The 24,919-nt window shown below is 36.0% G+C and overlaps 2 protein-coding genes across 5 annotated transcripts in view; both read right to left on the reverse strand.

Annotated features, from left to right (window-relative positions):
• Positions 1–2,827: 2,827 nt before the first annotated feature.
• On the reverse strand, positions 2,828–13,783 carry klf5a (Kruppel-like factor 5a). 3 transcript variants are annotated; one of them, XM_048196995.1, is made up of 4 exons: positions 12,443–13,783; positions 9,025–9,925; positions 7,566–7,625; positions 2,828–4,328 (listed from the first exon to the last, which is right to left on the reverse strand). In XM_048196995.1, exons 1-4 carry the CDS (start codon positions 12,611–12,613, stop codon positions 4,150–4,152), a joined length of 1,311 nt encoding a protein of 436 aa, XP_048052952.1. In that variant the 5' UTR covers positions 12,614–13,783; the 3' UTR covers positions 2,828–4,149. The 3 variants fall into 3 exon arrangements, with proteins under 3 accessions (XP_048052952.1, XP_048052954.1, XP_048052953.1); XM_048196997.1 differs by lacking the exon at positions 12,443–13,783 and adding an exon at positions 11,401–12,432; XM_048196996.1 differs by lacking the exon at positions 12,443–13,783 and adding an exon at positions 11,007–11,380.
• Positions 13,784–14,161: 378 nt separating this feature from the next.
• pibf1 (progesterone immunomodulatory binding factor 1) overlaps positions 14,162–24,919 on the reverse strand; it is a 56,624-nt gene continuing 45,866 nt past the window's right edge. For both annotated transcript variants that reach the window (XM_048196994.1, XM_048196992.1), the window contains 3 exons: positions 23,107–23,191; positions 14,674–14,838; positions 14,162–14,417 (listed from right to left, as the gene is read on the reverse strand). In XM_048196994.1, the coding sequence (XP_048052951.1) occupies positions 14,364–14,417; positions 14,674–14,838; positions 23,107–23,191 (304 nt within the window). In that variant the 3' untranslated portion in view covers positions 14,162–14,363. The remainder of the gene's footprint in view (positions 14,418–14,673; positions 14,839–23,106; positions 23,192–24,919) is intronic.

Consider the following 24,919-nt stretch of genomic DNA (forward strand, 5'->3'; position numbering starts at 1 on the left):
CAAAGAAAAAACTTTCCGTGTTTAGTACATCGTTGTCATGTAAACATACCCTTAGTAATTTATTCAAAGACTGTGTGTCCAGGAAACTTCCTCTGAAAATTCCTTGCTTTCTGAACATTTAACCTGACCATCCAGCTGCATGATTAGTGCTTGAGGGAAGATATTAATGTTGGGTGATATGTGGAGTGCTGTAAATCATTTCTGCCCAAAAACTGACACCTTGACTGCTTGAACTTTAGGGCTTACATAAAGGCCCGTATAATCGTCACTTTTGCTCGATTGGTCTAGAATTAAGCTGAATGTTTTTAACTGATCAGAATAACTACAAACCTATCAAGTCTTGGGATAGATTATGCTAACTTGATTATACACTTTTAAAAATAATGGTTCCAGAAGAACCTTTCAGTGAACAGTTCTTAAAAGAACAATTTTTCTTAGAATAAATAACATTTAAATCATCTGAAGAACCTATTACCACTATAAACAACCTTTTGTCCAATAGAAAGGTTCTATGAATGTTAAAAGATCTTTATGGAACCATCAATGCCAATAAAGAACTTTATTTTTAAGGGTGCAGCCAGTCAACATTACCCCGTCTGGCACTATCCATATCATAATGTGCAAATCTGTGAGAAATAAAGCTGTTTCCTTTGTCTTTGGCACTTTTGTTTGTTTACAGCAAAGGGAGACTCATTTATATTGATCTGGCCGGGACAGGTTATGAGAAAGTGCAGCTTATAATGTTTTGAGGGCTGAAAGTGAAGAAAAAACTAGGGGCCCTATGCATTAGAGAAATAATGTTCACCCTGGGGGTTTAAAACCTCCATGTAGGCTACGGAAAGGGGGAGGTAGGAGAGGAAGAAATAGTGGAGGAGAGAAGAGGACTTGTAGGAGTAACAATTCTCAGGAGGAACCTTGAAGAACCTCCTGATTGGGTCCAGTGGAGCTTCCATTGTTTGCCTGTCTTTGACATCTGAAGTTCATTATGTCCAGGGGCTGAGGTTTGTCCGAGGAATCAAACTAAGAACATATGTAGAAGAGAGGGAGAAATTCCCCTTCTCTTTAAAAGCAATGAAAGCATTTATTTTCCTTTGTGGTGTTTCCTGATCTCATATCAAAAGCTGTATTGTTTCTTTGCTCACAGGGGTCCCCAACGTTTTGGCAGCTTGTAATTCGGTTGCACCCCAAGAAACCGCTGATGCCTCTTAAAGCAAACAGTGCATTCACCAAATGTCCATCCACGCTGATCGTTTCAGGGCCTCCGATTCTAAACATCACAGATCATTTTTATTCCACATACTGGTTGAGAATCAGGTAAAAATTATGGAGGGACATCATACTAACTCCAGAATTACTGTGAAGAGGGTCAATTTGAGTGATATAGGATGTTTTCAGTAGTCACAGTGGACTCTGGACAGGATCTATGAGCCTGTGAGCAAAGCAATCATCTGTTCCCGCAGTGATACCATTAACATTCCAGTGATAAGTCGGATTTTGAAAGGCTGTATTCTGGAGTTTGTGATGTTTGTGGGATCTGTCCTGAACATTAGCTGCACACCAGCTGTTAAGTAACAGTCTTGCCAATAATAAAAATAGAATTCATGAATTGCAACCAAATTCTACTATCACTTACATTTTTTATGGGTCACCAACGCCATCTGTAATCTCCGAATAACATCAAAATATCAATTAATATATATGAAGTTTGTTCAACCAAAACTTCTGTCATAATTTTGGTGACCCTCATTTTGCTCCAAACCTGTTACTTTCTTCTGCAGAACACAAAAGAAGATTTTCTTAAAAATGTTAACCAAATGTTTTGATTGTCATTGACTTCCACTGTATAGACACAAAAATAGAATGAAAATAATAATTTAAAAAAATCTCAGAAATGGCATTTCACCTTGTCACAAAGATATTTCTCACAATATCTTTGAGGTCATACAGGTTTGGAACAACATGAGGGCGAGTAAACGATGAAAGAATTTTCTTTTTTTTTAGTATCACATTAATGCTCAATGTTTTAGTGGGCAAGATGTAAAATGGTTTGCGGTGGACAATAAAAAATAACACCGAGATATTGTGCTGTCACTCTCATTCTTTACATTTGTTGACATGAAAAGGAATTCCCATTAATTTTCTTTTTCAGAGCTTGAGGGTTTGTTTGAGTTGTGAAAATTGTTCCTTTATGATGTCAACCATCAGATAAGAGCATATTCAAAGTTTGTGGCATGGGCCCAAGTGATCTTTGAAACATAACTTTCTGCTTTGATGATAGTTTTATCTTTACTTCTTTGTAGTATTTTTATGTTTTAAACCTTAGAAACATCAACAAATAGAAATTGGTCAACTGCTTTATAATGACTCTAAAGAGAATGAACAGGAAGCCTTAGGCATACACAAATGTAAACTATAGAAAAGTAGTTTATCTGCTTTGAGGGAGGATGATTTATGACATTTTATTCCACCAGTGTAGTAATGAAGCCCCTAAAGGGACCTTTGCAAAAAATATATATACAGACTTTTGCGAGAAAGCACCGCTTCAAGTCGAACACATCTTAAAACTGCAGTGGCCAAGTGGTACAGGTCATTCTACAAACACTTTACAGTTCAAAATCGTTCAATTATGTCATAATAATCGTCAAAATGCACCTTCCCATGCAAAAAAGGTTCATGTGCGCACACGAGAGTCTGTATATTTTTTTTATTTTTGCATATGTCCCTTTAGGGGCTCTGTAAGTAATAACTCACCGGGACACACATTATTATAGTTTTGTAAATAAATTAATTCTGTATAAATTTAACACAGTTCAGTTTGTAAAAAGCATTAAAAATTATGAAGTTGATTTTATTAGAATTCATTTCAATCAGTAGGCAACCAATTTAGAAATATAATCTACAAAACAAGTTTAAGTAAAAAATTCAAAGAAACAAAAATAGTCACACAGCCAAAATCCAGAGCAATATGATGCCCTCCTTTTTCAAAAAAAAAAAAAAAAGAAAAGAAAAGAAAAAGAAAACAGAGCAACAAAAATAATTCAAAATAATATTTACAATAAAATGTCATATATTTACATTAAGGCATTTCAATTACACAAAACTTGTCAAATTCCACTTCACAAAGCCAATGCAATAAATACATCGATTTTACAAGAACCAGGTGATATTTTAACCCTCTCTTAAACTTATGAAAGGCAGGCGAATCGCGGTAAGAGTGAAATAATGGTAATCTGATCCATTTTTATTATCTGTCTCTTTGTGAACAAGAAGTCCTAGCATGTGCTGCTGATAAAAACAAACACGAAAAGGCACTTTAAGATGAAATGTGATCCAAAGGCATTATTTCAAAAGAACAGTCACTGTGGTCTCGTACATTCATATGAGCTTATGCATCAATGACAGTAGGAAAACAAATGGTCGGCATGCTTCTGTGTGTATAAAGGGGACTGTACAAATCACACAGCTGTCTAAAGCCCTTTTCCACTTCTCATTGCTTTTCTATACCATTGTTTAATAATTCATGAAATAATTGCTGTTCAGTAGCAGCACATTATCATCCAAAGCTATAAATACTTCAGCAACTAAAAAGAGGGAATCGCAGTATAGGCTGTGTACTTGAAACCCCAGTATGAGCAGTAACTATTCCAGTGATATATATATATATATATATATATATTAAAAGTATTTATCATACATAGATATTCATCTTTTCCAGTCTAATTCAAGTGCAAAGTTAAATGGGAGTTGTGTTTTAGTGCTTTGCAGATACAAGAATGAATCCTGTTATGATCAGTTCCATTTCATTACGCTTAAAAAATTCCACTTAGAGGATGAGAGCCAAGTCTCATGTACAAGAATATCACATGTGACATGAGGATCTTAACGGAAATTTGATCTATACATCCTAAAGAGGAAGGAAAAAGGACCGGGCTTTATGATATCTGAAGGTACCACAAGAAATTGGCTTTCATGGCAATATCAAAAGTTTATAGTCGACAGCTCAACACTCTCGACAGATCAGAGAGAGAAGATTACCCTAAACATTATAAGGTTCGTCGCGGCGTAGAGAAAGAAATAAGTTGTTCTCTTATCACTTCATGTGCATAATAGTAAGTATGTGTGTCTGTTTGAGTTAGTGTGTTTTTGTGTCTAATTCTGGTGCCTCTTCATATGCAGGGCGAGATGATCGGAGCGAGAGAAGCTGCGGCTGCACACGGCGCACTGGAAGGGTTTGGCTCCGGTGTGCTTCCTGAAGTGACGCGTCAGCTCGTCGGAACGTGCGAACCGCCAGTCGCAGCCCTCCCACGTGCACCTATACGGCTTCTCACCTGCACACAAAGCACAATGGACACGAGTTTGGTTAGGTGTATGGAGTCACGGAAGAAACTATCATGCAGAGTTAAAAAACAGGTTTCTAATACATTAGTAAGACTAAATGAGTAATCTGTGTGGGTACATTTCTCTTTCTGTCATTGCTAGTAACCATAACAAACATATACTGAGAGGTGTGGAGCTACCTCATAAACTTCACTTAACTCTATCTCTAAGATTAAAGTATTTCAGGATTTTGGTATGTTCGTGGAGGCTGACAAGACTAAACTCATAGCCGGCCATAAATAGCAGCACAATGTTTGCCTTTCTAGAACTCGGCTTTAGAAGTTTTAAAGAGTGTTTTTTAAAAGACGACAAGGTTATTTCTTCCTCCCGAAATCAAGTCGGTTTGTTAATCCCTTCGGAAAGCCCTGCCAGCTCAACACATGCATTACTCCCACAATGTACCCTTTCAAAAGCTTGAAATTCGGATAGTCGATGACAGATAATAATAATAATAAAAAACAGAAATAAGAATGATTTACCAAGCATATAAGATAATTCACTCAAATGATCAATTACTCGTTCTCATTCTCAAACCTCTTTATTGGGTGGAACACAAAAGAAGATATTTTGAAGAATGTTTAAACGTGTTTTTGTCCATACAATGAAAGTTAATGGGGTCCAAAACAACATCGGGGGAAAAAAACAAACAAACAACAACTTTCTTTTAAAAAAATTGAAAATTTTGTGATCAATTACTCATTCTCATGTTGTTTCAAACCTGTATTAACACAAAAGAAGATATTTTGAAGAATGACAACAAAACAACAAAAACTTTCTTTCAAAATAACTTCTTTTTGTTCAACAGAATAAAAAACTGCATACAGGTTTGAAATGTCATGCTGCTGAATAAATTGTGACAATTATTTGTTTTGAGTTTTACTTATTGAGTTGTGTATTGTAAGCATTAAGTGCTTGAAGTTAGAAAATTAGATTTAGACTATTTGAAATATCTGTACAAATACTGATAAACTGAAAACATCATCACAATGTTATCATTTATCTGGGCTATTGCCTTTTAAGTAATAGAAAATGAGAGGCGAAGAACTATAAAGAGTGATACTGCAAGTTCAGCTGTTTCAACCTCAAGCGCTCAAAAACAATTAACTAGCAAAAACGTCAGAACATGTGCCTGTCTTGAGCTTTAGCATTTGTGAGAAGAGCCCTGAACAGGGATCCTGTAATGACTTGTTTGGTTTGCTCATCTCATGCGTTGTCTGCCTGAGGCCCCTCTCTTCTCTCCAGGGACTGGTTGGATTGGGTTTTATCAGAACATGGTGTTTTGTTTTTAGTTTTGTTTAATAAATTAATACTTTTATTCAGCAAGGATACATTAAATTGAACAAAAGTGACAGTAAAGACATTTACATTGTTGCAAATGATTTCAGTAACACTTTAATAATAAGGTTCCAGTTGTAGTTGTTAATTTCAACATTTACTAATACATTATTAAAATCAAAAGTTGTATCTGTTAATATTTTTTAATGGACCTGAGCTGACGTACTAACAATGAACACTCATTTTAATAAACTGTAACTGTAACAAATGCATTGCTCGCTGTAAGTTAATGTTATTTAGTGCATTAACTAGTGTTAAGTAATGAGACCTTATTATAAAGTGCTATACCAAAATGTTTATTTCAAATAAATGCTGTTCTTTTGAAATGTCTGTTTACTAAAGAATGTTGAATAAAAATGGATCGTGATTTCCAGAAAAGAACAGAAAAAAAAGCAGCACAACTGTTTTAGCAACTTTTTTTTTTTTTTTTTTTTTTTGAGCACCAAATCATCACCGGAATAAAATGCATTTTAAAAATATTAAAAGTGAAAGAAGTAATTTTAAATTGTAGTAACATTATTATTTTACAATATTAATGTTTTACTGTATTTTTAATCAAATAAATGCAGCCTTTTTGAGTATAAGAGACTCCTTTTTAAAAATCTTAGACAGCAAACTTTTGAACAGTATCGTAAATATGAAAAATGACCATTTAATTTCATAAACTTCTGTTTTATTTTTTTTATAAATATTTTTGTATAAATATTATATGAGTTAGAATTGTGTGTGGACATTTTTGTGATTTATGAGGACACACATTTGTATAATGACATGGGTATTACACTGGTATTACAACGTAAACATGAAATATGAGGACATTTCATATTTAAAATAGCTTTAAAAACACTAAATGTTTTATTAAAAAAGTAGAAATGCAGATTGTTTTCTGTGATGGGTAGGTTTACGTGTAGGGGTAGTGTAGGGGGACAGAATGTACAGTTTTTACAGTATAAAAACCACTATGCCTGTGAAATGTCCTCACTAAGATAGCAAAACAAACCTGTGTGTGTGTGTGTGTGTGTTTATTTTAAGCAATATTGTGTATCAATCTTGTGTACAATAAATGTGGGCATTATTAAACTGACCCAACCGATCTCTAGAAGAAAATCAAATCTGTTGACTACTAAATGTCATAATGAATTTGAAAGTAGCACCTGCACTATAATTGTAAATCTCACTTTGACATGCTGTTTATTCAAATACAGCAACACTGTCAAAAGTCTAAATCATGTCATGTCAAGAAAAGAGTGGGTGTTGTTATCTTATCGTAATAGTGCTTTACAATCAGTACGAGCAAGTAATTAGGCTCAGGACGGTGACATAAAATATAAATCTTTAGCTGGAAAAATCGAAAACTTTTGATGGCCTGATAAGTACAGCATATTTTATCAGTTTATTAAGTTCACATGCTAAAGGCCACGTTACGGAATGTATGAATATTCACTCCTCTGGGTCAAATGAGGTCTGCCCTTCTGTTTACTTCCATTCAGATACTAAACGTGTATCTCCAAATATATTTTTATAGACAGAGAGATAGCAACACTGAACAATGAAAATGCTTTTCTACTGATGTTTTCAAATGTTGCCAAGAGGTCATTCAAATATTGGATGTTATAATTTGAAATGGAAAAAGGAAGTTGAAAAGGCTGTTGCTGCTGATGTATTTGGACATGGTTTTGGTGCAATCTCATATTAGGAAGCGACGCAGGATAGCTTTCAGGCATCGTGCAAGAATGAACGCATGTGCATGCCAACAACGCACGTCTGCCCAGCAACATGACAGTAAAGTGCCAAAATAGGAGGCCAGCTTTATCGAGCATAAATAAAACCATTTTTAATTGGAGAACTCTTACCAGTGTGTGTCCTCAAGTGAGCTTTCAGGTGGGACGACTTGGTGTAAACTTTCTTACAACCTAAAAAAAGATAACAGTTTTTGTTACTCACAACAGTAAAGCATTTGTGTGTTTAAAAGATGTTAAAAGGCTATTGAGTATTTATAAAATAATTAAACATTTAAATGATGAATTATAAGAATTAAAAATGCATTAATTATATTTGATGCATATTGATGAGAATATTTAAATCATTTTAGAGACTGTAAAAAAAATGTTGTGAGGCTCTCAATAAAAACATTATTAATTATTAAAACAATTATACATTAAATATTTAAATTATAATCGCAATGCCATTATTATGTTTGATGCATAATTTTTAAAAGAAAAAAAAGAAGTTAGGAGTCTATTGATATAATAATAATAATTTATTTTGTATTTGTATTTTGTATTTAAATTATAAATTATAAGTATTAAAAACAATGCAATTATTAGGATTACATTGATCTTTTGAGTGATAAAAAATATTGGGAACTATTAAAAACTATTAAAATAATTATAAATTATTAAATATTTAAATGAAAAATTCTAATTTAAATTTAAAAAGAATGTAATTATTATGCTTGATGCATAAACAATATGAAGAGTGCTTTCATTTTTTTGAGAGATAAAAAATGTTGGGAGGCTATTGATAATGAAAAAAATATATATATTAAAACAATTAAAATTATCAAATATAATAAAAAATGCAGTTATGCTTAATGCATAAACAGTATGACCAGATCATTTTAATGTTTTGAGAGATAAAAATGCTGGGAGGCTATTGATAATAATAACAATTATTAAAATAACAATAAATATTTCAGTTATAAATTATAAAACAAAACAATGACATATTAATGTTTGATGCATCGACAGTGTTTTTTTTTTTTTTTTTTTTCACTTGCAACAAGAGAGCAATTTATTCTTTTAAGTCACCAACACAAAATCAGTTGGTTCACTCATCACCACAGTCACAAATAAGAGCATCCTGTTATTTGGTTTCAGTATGCTTTCTTTTCCAATTAGGAATCCAAAGCCCATCTCATGTCGTTAGCTGTAAAACCCCACTCAGTGAAGAAAAGCAGTGATGGGTTCTTAATTGCGAAGCACGTCGCTTCAGACATGCAGCTTCTTAGCGTAAATGCACTATTAATGGCACTGTGAGGCTTGTCTGTTTTACAATTTGCCCAGTCAATTTGATGCAACAGGATTCAATAACAATTAGCCTGACGTCAACTCTTTGGCATTCATTTTGAGCACTGGTTAAAAGGCTTTGCCCGTCTCTGAATTATTTAACAGTGGATTCGAGCGTGTGAGTAAGAAAGCACAGCAGAAAGCAGCGTTGTGCTCCAGAAAACACAAGAGCATCTTTTCAGCTTTTTAAGCTCGCCACGATTTACTTCAAGTTCACCTGAAACAATTTGTTTATTCTCTGTACCTGGAAAATCACAGTGATGTATCCGTCTTTTCTCGAGGTCTGGGTTTGTCCTTCGGTTGTAACGGACAGGCATGGACCCGTTGGTCACGGAAGGTCGTGTCGAGGTGGGGGTTGGGTGACTGGGTGCATGGACAGCCATTTTGGAGGCGATAGTGGCGGCGTAAGATGGTGGTGGTGTCAGATTGTGAAGCAGTTCCTTCTGTCTGTCAGGACTGCCAGGTTCTGAAGTGGGAGGCGAAGGGGGAAGATAGGGCATTTTGAGCTGCGAGTGAGCCTGACCCTGAGGATGGACAAAGTGACCCGGGCCGAGAGGGTACCCGGCGGAGGGCATGCCACAGTATGGCTTGGAAGCAGTCTGTTGGGTCGCTAAGTGCAGGTCGTGGAAAGTAGGCATCTGTGAGGGCACAGAGTGACCGTGAGGGTGGGAGTGAGAATCGGCTTGATGGGGGACGTCCAGTTCTGAGTTGAGGAGCTGGAAGAGCGGCCCATCCTGCGGGATGTCAAAGCCTTGCATCTCCTGCTTGACAAAGACCCCGGTGTTATCGTCCATGGTGTCCACTCCAGAGCCTGAAGTGGAATTCGAGTTAAAGATGCTGGTGAAATCTGGTAGCGTGGATGGAGCGGGCCCGGTCGTGCTCACCGGACACTCTGGATGAGAGAAAGGCGCCGCCACAGGTTCAGTTTTGACCTGGCTGGGAACCGAAGGCCGTGCTGGCCGGCAAAAGCCTGTTCTTAGATACGCAATGTCGGGCAGGAAGACATTCATGTTGATGCTGTAGGGGGAACCGTGGTCGTCTCCGAAAAACTGGTCCATTACTGAGATACTCTCTCGTCTTGACTTCTTTAGGTCGGGGAGAGCCACAGGTTGTGGAGACAGATATTTATCCATCTCTAATTTGGCCTAGAGAGCAAAAGAGAGAAGCATAAATTTGTAAATGCAGTTGTAAAGGCCATTAAATGCAAACAAGATAAACAGATTTGAGAATAATAACTACTGGAATATTGCATACGCTGCTTCTGTCAGCAAAGCTGGCAGGATCTCCAGGGACTGCTTGTGTTGGCAGAGCAGAAACACAGTATACATAAAATTTTATAAAAGCTTGCAAAAATGCAAATATTCACTTACTGTTACAACAATGGCCAACCTGCCTGCTTACTCAGCTAAGCTAACTTGCTCTGAGTAAAAATATATGGACTACTCAATGTGGTAGACACTTAAATCAGCTTACAGTTTAAATATATTTAGCATAATAATAATAAAAAAACATACATTTTAGCATTTATTCTTCAGTACACTTGTGCTATGTGATTACTTGCTAATTGGTGTTATGGAACAATATAATTGTCCCTCATATGAATAGACAAGCATGTTGGAGCAAGTCAAAATAAACTGACAAACTAATTTATCGACCAGGCGGGGTATTTGGCTGATATTCTTTACTTCCTCTTCAGTTGAGGACACTTTGTCTTTAATATGTTGTGTGTGACAGTAATGACAACCATTTTTTTTTAGTATTTGGAGAAAACGGGATTAGCATTGGACTTGCTAACACAACAAGTTAGCTAGCAGTCAATTAGAAAGTATGTAATAGAAACTTAAAATTATTTAGAAATATGAACATCAGTATGTTATATATGAATAGGCAAGCATGTTGCATCAGGTAAAACAAAATATGTCATGTAGCCTTCATCTAGTGATGAACCAATTTATTGGCCAGGCTGAGTAATTGGTATTTTGAGGTAACCGATAACCATGTCGGTTAGCCGATTAACAGGTTACTTCCTTCTTTTGCCAGTCTTTAAATCTTATCAATTAATGATAAATAATTCCTATTTACATTTTTTAATGCGCATTTTGAGTAAATGTTATGTAAAATCCCATTTCGTCTCATCTAATATGCTTTTATTTAGCTGTATTATGTTTATAGTAAAACAGCATTACCTACATGAGACGTTGAAAATGATACCAACAATTAGCCTACCTGTAAAATCTTTGTGCGAAGATGTGAACCCTAAAAATCAGGACTTGATGTTTTAACACCTGATCTGTGATCATGTATATTGAGAGCATGAAGCGGCAGTGTAGCTGTATCGAACAGTCAGAGGTAAAGCATTTATCAAGTCTTCTTCAATACGTCTCTGCTACATTCCCCCTAAGACTGTAAAACAGCGCTCATACCACAAGCTCAAAACAGACTTTGCTGACAGGTGGAAAGCATGCTGGAGAGATTGCTCAGCCTTTCCAAATAAATGCCACCCAATTATCATAAAACCTTAATCAGCAGAAAATAATAAATCAAGACTCATTCATTACTCCCTACTGAGTGTAACATAGTCACTAGAGGAATAAACATGAGGGAAAATAAAAACACTCACACACACATACGTAGCCTACATACATTCACACTCGGAATGCCAGAGCTCTTTAAGTGCTCTTTACGCGGCTGCTACGCATAGCTATTTCTGGATTTAGATCTTCCAGCTGTTCGCCGGACATGTATCTCTTTCACAAGTTTTCAGATTGAGGCTCGGCGTTGCTGGGAAGTTTCAGTTCGGAGCTCGAGAGCAACGCGCGTGGGTGAGGAGGGGGAGTCAGTTGTTGACGGTTCGGTAGCCAAGAAACCAACTGCAAGCAACTGACATGAGTCTGTGCGCTATCCGACCCAGCCCAGACTCTCCCCTGCATTACAGCCACGGGGAAATCCCAAAAACATCACCAAATCCTTTTGAAGTAGCCTACATCGTGAGAGATTAATCAATTGAGGACGCTTTGGACTTGAAATCTTGATTTTTCAAACTATATGCCTATAAGTTATGTGTAATGAGTGCTGGTAATGTTTTTGTTTTAGTTATAAGTAAATTAACTTTCAAATAACAACCTGATTTGGAAATGACAGCTAATAAAACTCAACGCAGCGCTTAGCTTGATAGTAATGACAGTAGTAGGTTGCTAAAAAAAATTGCACACACAGTTATTAATACTTTGAAATATGTTTAAGTTCTTATGGCAAAGTGCAAAGTGAAATTGTCCTGCGTGTATTGAAGATGGGAGGTTTAAAAAATCTGGATGAGGGACAAAATTATAATTCCTAATTTCTAAGAATCTGAAAACTAACATTTCAGCGAAAAATAAACTATTAAAGTTTACGTCTTTGTTTTTTTTTTTTTTTTTTTTTTTTTTTTTAAACGCCTTTTTTTGTAAATTAACCTATGGAATAGAAAAGTTCCTCAAATTAAAGAATCGCACATCGCTTAACGCGTTTCACGGGGCATGATGCTGATGGGACTGCAGGCGTGCAGCATGCCGCATCATCTCGATGGCCCACCTTTCACACACGATGCATATGATCTTTAATTCATCCAGTGATACAGTCATATCTTCCTGAGCACCTTTCAGAGAACTGATAAAACAATTTACCTGAGAATAGTCGTTTGATAAGCCCCTTTCCGTATCGGGATTCTTGGCTTCAAATGGAAACAGAGAGGAGTCCTCCTGAAAGCCCTCGGATAGTGAGGGTTTGAGAAGCGAGAGAAAGTCATCTTGTCCCGGTGCGAGCGCAGCGCTCATCGTAAGAAGCGTAGCGGCCATAAACCCGTGGATGTGACGGAGAGAGCGTCCGCGAAATGTGTTTTGATAGACGTTGAGGAAGGGGAAGTGAGTGTATGGTGCATGGAATGACACCCGTGCGTGTATGTGTGCGCGCTTTCGATAGTAATATCCCGTTTTGCCTCGCTCCGTTCCTGGAGCTCCGGGATATATGTAGCATATAATCGCTGAAAGGGCGGGGCCTGACTCTGTCAGGGACTAAGAAAGTGAGACGGCTACACCTTTACTACTGCTGTTACTGTAACAGCAGAACAAACCCGTCAAAACAGCCGGAGTTAAATCTGGCCAGCCGTAGCCTACGTATTTCCCTTAACATTTCCATAATGACGGCAGTGTAGAATACTTAATATTAAAATCACAACTGACTATAAATAGCAATAACGTGTTGGGGGCTAGACTATTCATTAGACTATTTTTATAACTATATTTTTATAAGTTATTTCAAAGTTCATTTTGTGATGAAAACATACATTTTTTTTAATATCGTTCTGTAAAAATAACCAACAGAGAAGCCAGTGAAGGGTTCATAACAAGTAAAACGGTTCTCATTCAGTGTATTCGATTCCCGAACGAATGACTCTTGTGAATCGGTTCTTTTAAGTGATTCAACAACAAACAGCATGGTCAGGGTAGTCTGATTCAAAAGAACCGACTCATATGAGTCGGGAATCAAAACACTTCTGAATATCTTACTGTATTTGTGAATCAGTTACTCGCTTACAGAAGTCAAATATTAGCCTACTATGTTATAGCCTACTATACTTACCCTAGATGACGTGGACACATTATAACTTATAATTTATTTTGCAGGAACTTTTTTAGGCATATTTATTTCTGATTTGTTTTGTATCTGGTTTATTAATCTGAAATGATCTCATGATTTAGCAACCGACTATAAGATTTTTTTTTAGCCTATAGGCTATTCCTTGAAAGCACTAAAATAACCGTTAATGGCGCCGGAATCCTTAAATTCTTTATGATTCTCATCCAACGAGGTACAATTGCTTCCAAGTTGTGTCTGCCAGCGCTTCCCGTTAATAAAGCAGCGGGACAAGGCTTATTTACAAACGCCATATGATCCCTAAGTAAATAAATGTGTCAAATTTATAAGTAACACAACACGGCAAATAAAAATATCCATCTCAAGCTGACTAAATCAATGAAAAGAATCAATAATATGCAGCTCACCGCGACCGCTGATCTTGTTGGACATTTGAGTCTGTGGTGCGTAACATTAAGATGACACAAATAAGCAGCGATTAAGGTATGCACGCGCTCCTCTATTTTTATCAACAGCGTGTCTCACGTTTTATGAATCAAAACGAAAGAATTCAGATTTATTGCCATCAAATGATACATTCAGATATTGAGATTTTTTTACAGGGTAAAGAATAAAAATGCTTGCATTCAGATACTGTATAGCTATTTTGTTGTTTATACAACCTGAAATACTAAAAATATAAACTTTTCAAAATAAAACTAAATTTAAATAAATTAAAAATAAATGCAATAAAACATTCACACAACCAATTGGACTACATAAAATGATTTATTACCATAAAAAAAAAAAAATCATAATTTAATGTTTCATTTTTAATGACTTCACATTGTTCATGGCTACACAAACCTGTGTAACTAGTTATGTAATAGGTCTTCTACAACTTAAACAGACTTTCATCCGTGATTGCATGACATGGAGCATCCTAAACTCTTAAACAAGTTGAACAAGTCCCTACTTGGTTTTCCGTTTGAGTTTTCTATACCATTCTGGAACTTCTTTATTGGTCTGTTAAAAGAAAAAAATATAAGTGTTAAATATCACTGACCATTCCTTTGGACTTTGCTTTGAGTAAAACATTTTATTAAACTAGTAAAAGTTAATGTGGAAGTAAATATCAGCCCAAATAGCAAGCTCAATAAAAAAAAAAAAAAAGTACATTAAATTTATCAGCAGTTCAAAATATGTCCCTTTTTGGTTCCCAAAGATTTGTCCTAAAATTCAGTTTGAAAGGCTCTCTTCTGGATAGTCAAGTAAAACTTACAAACACTGTGGGTTTGGGACCATAGTTATATTGCTCCTCATCTGTGCTTTTTAAAGCTTTGGGTCGGTGAACTGCTGTCCCCATGCCATCGGTCTCGAGAGACAGAGGTCCAGCGTGCTGCTGTGAGCGCATGCTAATAAGGACTTGCTTCATGACAGAAAGTTCCTGCAACAGGATAAGAACAAATCAGAGGAAGCCTGAAGGTTAAAGAATCCCCATTAACAGGTAAGAAAGAGCCTGCAGCTTTTGATTGAAGCCTTGTTGTGCCAGCAGTGCTAGGCCCTTATAGTGCAATTAAAACTAAAAATGAAAACACAAACATCAAACGTGTCCTGATGTTGTATGTCAACATTCCATAACATACACATCCTCATGTCATTCAAAACAATGTTATGCACTCTTATTTTTTCACAAAAGGAAAATTTTGAATCTCTGTACAACTTTTGTTTTCATACAACAGTTTATAGTGATAATATATGTAAAGCTCAAAAAAAAAAAAAAAAAAAAAAAGTAAAAGTTAAAAACGTATTATAAATAGAATTTTGAGTCATCATTGACATTGACAATCTCCCCCTTGGCTGAAGTTCCGAAAATTTTCTCACAACAGTGTTCAGATTAAATTAAAAAAGACATCACAGGCATCATCTGCCATTCGCTTTTGGTGCCTTGTAAATAAACATTTGCAAAACAGTTGCAATAATGCTATTGTATGGATTCAGGAAACTTTGAATTATTTGTCCTTTTTGGAGACTGACAGATATTAAGAGTAAAAGCCTATTCACACCAAGAATGATACCTGTAAAGATAAAAATAAAGGTAACTCTATTTAAAGGTACTCTATACTCTATATGCCACTTTAAATGCTCGAGCTGTTTAAAGCAGGATGCATTCTGATTGGCTGTCAATGTGTTTTATCGTTCATCCGCTGGAAAAATCGCTCTGAAAGTGATTCCGATGATATTGTTTCACTGTGCCGTCATCATTATAGTTGTGGTGTGAACTGCTATTCTTTTATATTTAGCACGATTTTTAGAACTATATCTTTATCATTATAGTTATCATCCTTAGTGTGAACGGGCCTTAAAGGGATAGTTCACCCAAAAATGAAAATTTGATGTTTATCTGCTTACCATCTGCGCATCCAAGGTGTAGGTGACTTTGTTTCTTCAGTAGAACACAAATGATGATTTTTAACTCCAACCGTTTGCCGTCTGTCAGTCAAATAATGGGAGTGGATGGGGACTTCTACTATAAGAGTAAATAAAACTTGCATAGACAAGTCCAAATTAAACCCTGCGGCTTGTGACGACACATTGATGTCCTAAGACACGAAACGATCGGTTTGTGCGAGAAACCAAACAGTATTTATATCATTTTTTACCTCTAATACACCACTACGTCCAACTGCATTCATCACTCGATTCGTTTGGTCTGATCGCGCTCTGACAGCGGCAGTGATGTCTCGCGCATATACTTCAATGAGAGCGAGACATCACTTCTGTTGTCAGAGCGCGATCAGACCTCACGAATCGAGTGATGAATGCCGTTGGACATAGTGGTGTATTAGAGTTAAAAAATGATATAAATACTGTTCGGTTTATCGCACAAACGGATCGTTTCGTGTCTTAGGACATCAATGTGTCGTCACGAGCAGCAGGGTTTAATTTGGACTTGTCTGTGCAAGTTTTATTTACTCTTAGAAGTTCCCATTCACTAGCATTATTAGACTGACAGACGGCAACGGTTGGAGTTAAAAATCATCATTTGTGTTCTACTGAAGAAACAAAGTGACCTACATCTTGGATGCGCTGGGGGTAAGCAGATAAACATCAAATTTTCATTTTTGGGTGAACTATCCCTTTAACTCAGACTACTTACAATATACAGTACTTTTATGCAGTGTTGGGGAAAGTTACTTTTAAAAGTAATGCATTACAATATTGTGTTACTCCCTTAAAAAAACAACAAATTACATCACTTAGTTACTTTTTAAGAAAAGTAATTTGTTACATTACTTTTGGGTTACTTTTTCCTCACCTGGGCTGGGCTTGCTTGTTTGTTTTTAATAACAACAACAAAAAACACTTCTATTTTTGGTAAATGTAAAGGCCCTTTTACACCAAGAGTGAAAGGCTATGTTAAACACATGTTAAATACATAAAATATATTTGTTTAATTTAATATATTTAATTGTTGCAGGTTTGCACAATATTCTGAGATTGCATTTCACTGTTTTTATTCATTTTGAGGAATACTGACTCTGTTTTTGTGCAAGTGAGATGAGTAAATGCATGTTCACATTTAGTCTAGAACTACAATAACCATCATGTTCACACAGCGCACACAACACCTCTGCACTTACTCCCGATTTCTCTCAACACGGGGACAGGAGAGCTGTCAGTCAATACATGGGAATACAAACTAACTTGCATTACTTATTTGAAAAAGTAACTTAGAGCTTTGTTGTAAATTTAAAAGTAATGTGTTACTTTACTAGTTACTTGAAAAAGTAATCTGTTTACGTAACTCAAGTTACTTGTAATGCATTACCGCCAACACTGCTTTTATGGCACATTTGTTCCTTACTGGAGCTTGACAGACATGGTCAGTGTCATTGTATGGAAAGAAGCTCCTTCAAAAACTCTCTCTTTGGAATGACATGAGTGAGAACAAAAAAATAACGCCGTTTTTGGGTGAACTATCCACCTTATTTTTTTCAATGCGGAAGTAAGCTATCTTCTGTGAATGTATAGAGACTTCCGATTCATTTGCTGCCAATGACTGGAAGAATAACAAAATGATGTAAAGGGTAAAATAATTTGCACTACAAACTAGTGTGTTTATGATTACGATAATAAATATGATAAGTAAAAGTTTGCAATATAAAACAGCATAACAGACAGTTTTTGTATAGCTAAAATAAATGGAAATGGATGAGAGTGGAATACTCAACACATTCAGGTTACAACGGCCGTTGCCGCTCTTACGTTAAGAATAAGGTGGATTACTTTATGCATAATTGGTCATTTGTAGACACTTTTTTTCTTTCCCCTTTTTAATCGAAAGTGGCTCACAAAAAATAAATAAATAAATAAATAAATAAATAAATAAAAAAAAAACATTACAGAATCCTCCAGGAGCAGCCTGGGGGATCATGTAAACACTCCATTCAAATGTGCAATGGCATTTGAAGGCGTATCTTCATAACTTCTCCAGTACACGGGGTGCCCTGAGAGCACCTCTACAAAGCACACAGCCCTGCTTTAGTGTAAATAGCTCTGAATCAATTGAAGGAAACGCCCTCATGCAACACAGTGTTCTTTCATTTCTCTTAAGTCATCAGCATAATACAGTTCTGAGAACGGACACAGGTCTGCTGAAAAATGCTGTTGCATACATGTCATTTAAAGAGAAAGTAAAGAAAATAATTACCCAATATATCATTCTTTGAATGTGACAGAGGATTAAATGTTGCTTAATAACAGTGAAGCTGTGATATCACTTACTTAAACATTTTCTTTATATTTTTTAAAAATAAATAAAATGGTAAAACAAGACAAAACAGCAACAACAAAAATACGCTAACACTTTAAAATAAGGTTCCATTTGTTAGCATCAGTTAACAGGAGTTAACAAAGAAAAATACTTCTAAAGCATTTATTAAACTTAGTTCATATAATAAATTTCAACATTTACATTATAAAAATTAAATATTATTATTATATTATTAGAATATTATTTAATGAATATGTGCTGACATGAAATAACAATGCACTTATTAACAAATGTAAACGAATAATAATAAATTCTGTAACAAATGCATTGCTTATTGTTAGTTAAATGTTAGTTAATGCATTAACTAATGGGGCCTTATAAACTGTTACGAACAAAAAAAAAAAAATCAAAAATAAAACCGCAGGAAAAAAAAACTTTTTTTATTCATATGCATTAAAAGAAAAAACAAAACAAAATAAAAATACACAAAGATTCTGAAGATCTGGTAGGTAAAAAGAAATACTATTTGGTTTTGTACTGTAGGGTTAGAATGAAAACAAATACTTGCTGACAACTGTATTAATGAGTGAGTTAATATATGTTTATGATTCTTGTGTTCAACCACAGTCTTGTCTCAGCTACAACTTATCAGCAATTTGTGGCTGCGTTGAAAAAAAAAACCTTCATGCTTTTACTTGACTCGTGTGAATAAATTAAAATGTTTAAAGAAAACGACTTTCTGAAGTCAGATCACATTGGGAGTTGCTGTGCGCGCTCGTGTTCTAACACGCTGATAAAAATCACAGACGCCAGAAAGCTTTTCATACAGAAAAGCACTGGTGACAGATATAGAAGATAGTTTGTTAAAGGTACAGTATATTGCTTAAAACTCAGCATACTTGACCTAAGAGCGGGTCTTAAAATAAAACTGGGGAAAAGGGGACATACATTCCATATTATGCAACAGGAATGTTTTACAAAAATGTATAGAAAAAAAAAAAAAAAAAAAAAAAACTGCTGAAAGAAATGCAAGTCTCGGTGTCAAAACAAAAAGCTTTGCAAAAAACTACTCGTATTATTTGCAAACGGTTACTATTCTCGAGTACGACGGCAATGTAAAATATCCCCTGCTAGCACATGACCATCGACTTCAGCAGCGAATGTAGATCAGCCCGATGCGTAAGAGTCATTCAATATTTCTATTTATCACTGCACGACCATATGCGCTGGCATGCCAAAAAGCACCAGTGAGGAGCAGCTGTCTGTGAGGATTGCATGCTTTCTGCCAACATGCCACTGGAAGTTGTGAAGTCGGCACAGTGTGTGCCAGCAGTATTTGGTTGAAAATAGCTCCATATTGCACTGGTGCTTAATCAGTTACACCCTGCCCTTAATATTCGGAGAGTTCAGAATGTCAGAGGAGGTGTAGTGTACCTTCATGCGCCTTTCAATACAACAGATACAGGATCACTCCATTCATTTATATAAACGCTATTCGACATTATTAATAAATTAGTAAATCAATCCGAAGGAAAATTTTCACAAAAATTTAAACCATACACTGACTTCTCGTTCTTTGTTTCCTAAATTCAGAACCTATTGGTGAAGTAGATTACGGCTTTACACATCAGTTCCCCTCAATGGAAGCAATCTATTAGCTGTCTGTCATCAAAACCAACCACAAGCTGCAAGGTTATTACTAATCTGATGACTTGAGCATGGGAAACAGTTGACCTGAGAGACTGGATTTTCTAGTTACTGAGTGCATCTCAGAAATTCTAGGAAAGTTGTTGTCGCCAACTAAACTGAGCTGTACTGAAGGCACCCTACACATACAAAACTGAGGCATCCATCAATCATTTACTAGAAATGCAGCTTCCTAATTTGCGTGAGAAGCTTTCTGATGAAGGTATGCCTGGTTTAGAGAGTAAATGGTAGGTAGGCAGTGTAACCACTATCTGGAATGGCAACCTGGATGACTGCATGACAATGAAAGAGGACACACCTAGACTAGACTGCATGCGTTTGTGTATGTGGGAACTACTCTCTTACATTGTCACGTGTGGACACCTTTAATGGACAATGTATGATAATGTTGCAACAAAAAAAAAAAGAAGAAAAAAAAAAAGTTTTTAATTAAGTACCTTGGAGTAGTAGTATTTTTTTTAATATTACTTAATTTTGAATTCTCTCAAAGCATTAAAATATGCATGAAACTAAATTAAAGGTGCCCTAGAACCAGTTTTTACAAGATGTAATATAAGTCTAAGGTGTCCCCTGAATGTGTCTGTGAAGTTTCAGCTCAAAATACCCCATAGATTTTTTATAATTCATTTTTTTAACTGCCTATTTTGGGGCATCATTAACTACGCACCGATTCAGGCTGCGGCCCCTTTAAATCACGCGCTCCCTGTCCCCCCGAGCTCTCGACTATAATACAGCGCATTTACAAAGTTCACACAGCTAATATAACCCTCAAATGGATCTTTACAAGATGTTCGTCATGCATACTTCATGCATGCATCGGATCATGTGAGTGTAGTATTTATTTGGATGTTTACATTTGATTCTGAATGAGTTTGATAGTGCTGCGTGGCTAACCGTCTAACATTACACACTGTTGGAGAGATTTATAAAGAATGAAGTTGTGTTTATGAATTATACAGACTGCAAGTGTTTAAAAATGAAAATAGTGACAGCTCTCTTGTCTCTGTGAATACAGTAATAAACGAACAGTAACTTTAACAGTACATTAGCAACATGCTAACGAAACATTTATAAAGACAATTTACAAATATCACAAAAAATATCATGTAATCATGGATCATGTCAGTTATTATCGCTCCATCTGCCATTTTTCGCTATTGTTCTTGCTTGCTTACCTAGTCTGATGATTCAGCTGTGCACATCCAGACGTTAATACTGCCTGCCCTTGTCTAATGCAAGGGCATTGTCTAATTTGAACATGAGCTGGCATATGCAAATATTGGGGGCGTACCGTACATATTAATGATATTAATGATCTCGACTGTTACGTAACAGTGTTGAGATTCGCCTGTTTTTCGGAGGTCTTTTAAACAAATGAGATTTACACAAGAAGGGGGAAACAATGGTGTTTGAGACTCTGTCACTTCCATGTACTGAACTCTTGTTATTCAACTATGCCAAGATAAATTCAATTTTTGATTCTAGGGCACCTTTAAGTGGGACAAATTAAAAAGTAATAAAGTGAAGGTCTTGTTCATCAAAATACTTCTGTATTTTGTAATACTATAAGACTTGCATTCATCATGAAATTCAACTTTCTCACAAGGTTAGTCAGTGGTTAATGGTTTCTTGACATTTGACTTGACATTTGATATTCAACAGTATTCTTGACATTTATTCAACAGTGCTTTGATCTGCCTGCATTGACACTATTCTTGAAGAGCTGCTGTGCAGCAAAAATTATGTACCAGTTATCAATGTAAAGCTGCTTTGATACAATCTGCATTGTAAAAAGCGCTATATAAATAAAGGTGACTTGACTTGACTTAACTTCTATGATTTGTCAGTCAAATAATTTTTTTTTTTAAGATGGAAATGCCACTGCAACTGTAAAATGAAAGATTTATGTACTGCCATTAAAGCAAACATTGTCAAAGCTGTATTGTGCAGACAGCACAATACTTCATGTATGACTCACAATAGCTATGTTTCCAGCGAAAGTTGCAAAATGAACATGCGCGCAAAATTGGAATATCACATAAAACATTTGCAAAATAAAGCACTGTTTCTATCCAGTGAACCGAAGAGAACAAAATTGTCACTTCCTGATAAACTCGCACCAAATATCACTATATAAAAAGGAAGTTGCTGCAGTAAGGGAAGCCACTGTATATAATAATTTCGTATATAATAAATGACTTGCGCCTCAGAGCGTGTAGACGAAATGCAATAAAGTTATCTTGCATTCAGAGGCAAGAGGTTGTGTAAGACACTTCTGGGATGTAATTTACTGAACAACTTCAATGACAGACTTTGCTCAGGCATTTCAAAAAATCCAAAACAGCACCTCAGATGCTGCGCAACGAGATCGGTCTGTTGGTTGGTCCAGTTATGCCGTCCCATCGCAAAGTCACATGTCTTTTTTGATGCGCATCGAGGAATTTATTCAGTAAATGTGTTTCCAACTCATGCACATGTTTTCTCATTGGATAAAAAGTGTGGAGGGAGGGGGGAGAATAAAAATTGAATAAAGTATTATATTTGACAAAAGAAAGTGACGTGAAAAAACCATACCCATTTGGTTACCCATACTCGAAATTTGCCCTCTGCATTTAACCCATCCAAGTTAGTGCACACACATTAGGAGTAGTGAGCGCACACACACACACACACACACACACACACACTGCAAACTGTGGACACACCCAGAGTGGGCAGTCATTTCGCTGTGTAACCTGGGGAGCGATTGCCTTATTCAAGGGCACCTGAGTCATTTCCTGCCGGTATTGAGAACCGAACCCACAACCTTCGGGTTACCAGTCTGACTCTCTAACCATTAGGCCACAACTGCCCATAACAGTGGCCCGTAAGGGGCGGATAAAAATCAGTGGATGGAAACAAAGCTAATGTTGCAACTTAAACTTGTAGAACTCTGTCTATTTATTTTTTGTATTGTGGGATACTTATCAGGCCAAACAGTCACACCCAAATCTAAATGTTGGGTTTGTTATAATTTACAACTATTAAAGAAATAGTAAAATAAGGAATAATAATAAAAAATAAAAAAAAATAAAAACTACTTGATTTTTTCTAAAAGTATGAAAGGAAACTACATTATCAAATTTATTTAAGAACATACGGAGTTAAATAGTTTTTCTTTAAAAAACAAACAAACAAACAAAGACTTAAGGTATTGAGCGATTCTTTTTAATCTGCTGACACAGCATTTACCTCTCTGTGGTTCAGGAGTCTCTCCAAATCTGCAGCCATGTTGTTTTTCACCTGCAGTAGTGCAGTCTTCTCTTTCCGTAGTGCACTGTGAAAATTCATACAAAAGTGTTAGAGAAATGGTTTTGAACGCTGACAAGTTTGATTAGTAATTTGTAAAAGATTTCATTTAATTTTCATGACTTAACCTATTGAAGTGACTATATGCAGTGTTGGTGAATGTCACTAAAAAAGTAACTAATTGTATTACTTAGTTACTTTTTATGAAAAATTATGTTACATAACCTTTGCGTTACTTTTTCCTCACCTGGGTTGGGCTTGCTTATTTGTTTTTTTAATAACAACAAAAAAGTTCTATTTTAACACCTCTGCACTTACAGTACCCCCTTTCTCTCAACATGGGGACAGGAGAGCTGTCAGTCAATAAATGTGAAAAAGAAACTAGCGTTACTTATTTGAAAAAGTAACAGATATTTTGTTGTAAATTTAAAAGTAATGTGTTACTTTACTAGTTACTTGAAAAAGCAATCTGATTACACATATTAGGTTACTTGTAATGAGTTACCCCCAACACTAATGTTGTGTTCACACCAAACGCGAATAGAGCGTCTGGCGCGAATGATTTCAATGTAAAGACGCGCTTACGCGCGTCTGGAGGTCTCGCGGCGCGAATGAGGCGTTTAGCGCGGCGCGGAAGACGCCGCGTTAACCAATCAGGAGCCTGCTTGCTGCTGTGGCGGCAGGCCCGCCCGGAGTCACTCATTCAAAATGGAGGAACGACTGATATTATCAGTGAGCAGTCACCCAGAGATTTATGACACAAGTTCATACTTCTATAGAGACAGGAATAAAAAGGACCTCGCTTGGAAGAGTGTCGGTGAGGAGATTGGGCAACCTGGTAACGTTAAGTTGTAAATACACATTTCACTTTTGAGTCACGTAAGTTACACGTTTATCGACCCGCGAATACAAAGCGGTAGCTCTCTCGATGAACGCACGATCAACATCAGCCATCTTGCAAACAGACAACCGCCTAGCACTTGCCCCTCCCACAAGAAGCGGATTCGCGTCAATTTCGCTTCAAACGCTTGTTTTTTACGCGCGTCTAGAGCGAAATAGACGTACGAATGCATTCAAAATGTTCAAGCGGCAAACTAGACGCAGTAGATGTGAATTTGACGCTCTATTCGCGTTTCGTGTGAACGCAGCATAACTATATGTATGTGTTAAAAGCAATGTCATACATGTGGACAACTTAATAATGTGTCCTGTCCATATACAGAAATGTGTGCAATGGTCATTAACAAATATTAAATCATATTTATGTGAAAAAATAGCAAAAGAATAGAACAATATGAACTAAAGGAGTAACAGTGGATTAATGAGATGTAAACAACTGCAAACAATTCAAGACAAACAAATGACATATTATTATGTTTCCTTATATTTATTTTTATGCCAATTTTGGGATATTAAAAAATGAATGGAAACACAGAGATGTGCATATATTCTAAAAATGTGTATAAAAAAAACAAACATTTGAGCTCAATTAATGCGGATATATTTTTTATAAGATAAGAAAACATGCACATAAACTACAATGGAAACACATTTACCGAATAAATTCTTCGGTGCGCATCAAAAAAAAAAAAAGTTGTGACTTTTATCAAAATGGTTCAGTATAACTATGTCACAAAACTGTCTTACAAGACTGCATTCACAAACAGCAATCATCGGCCTCCGAAAGTAAGACAACATTACCAAATGTATTGTGTTTCGTCTGCGCGCACTGTGGCGCAAGTAATTCATTATTACA

Source organism: Megalobrama amblycephala, linkage group LG7 (genome assembly GCF_018812025.1).
Source record: "Megalobrama amblycephala isolate DHTTF-2021 linkage group LG7, ASM1881202v1, whole genome shotgun sequence".
NCBI lineage: Eukaryota > Metazoa > Chordata > Actinopteri > Cypriniformes > Xenocyprididae > Megalobrama > Megalobrama amblycephala.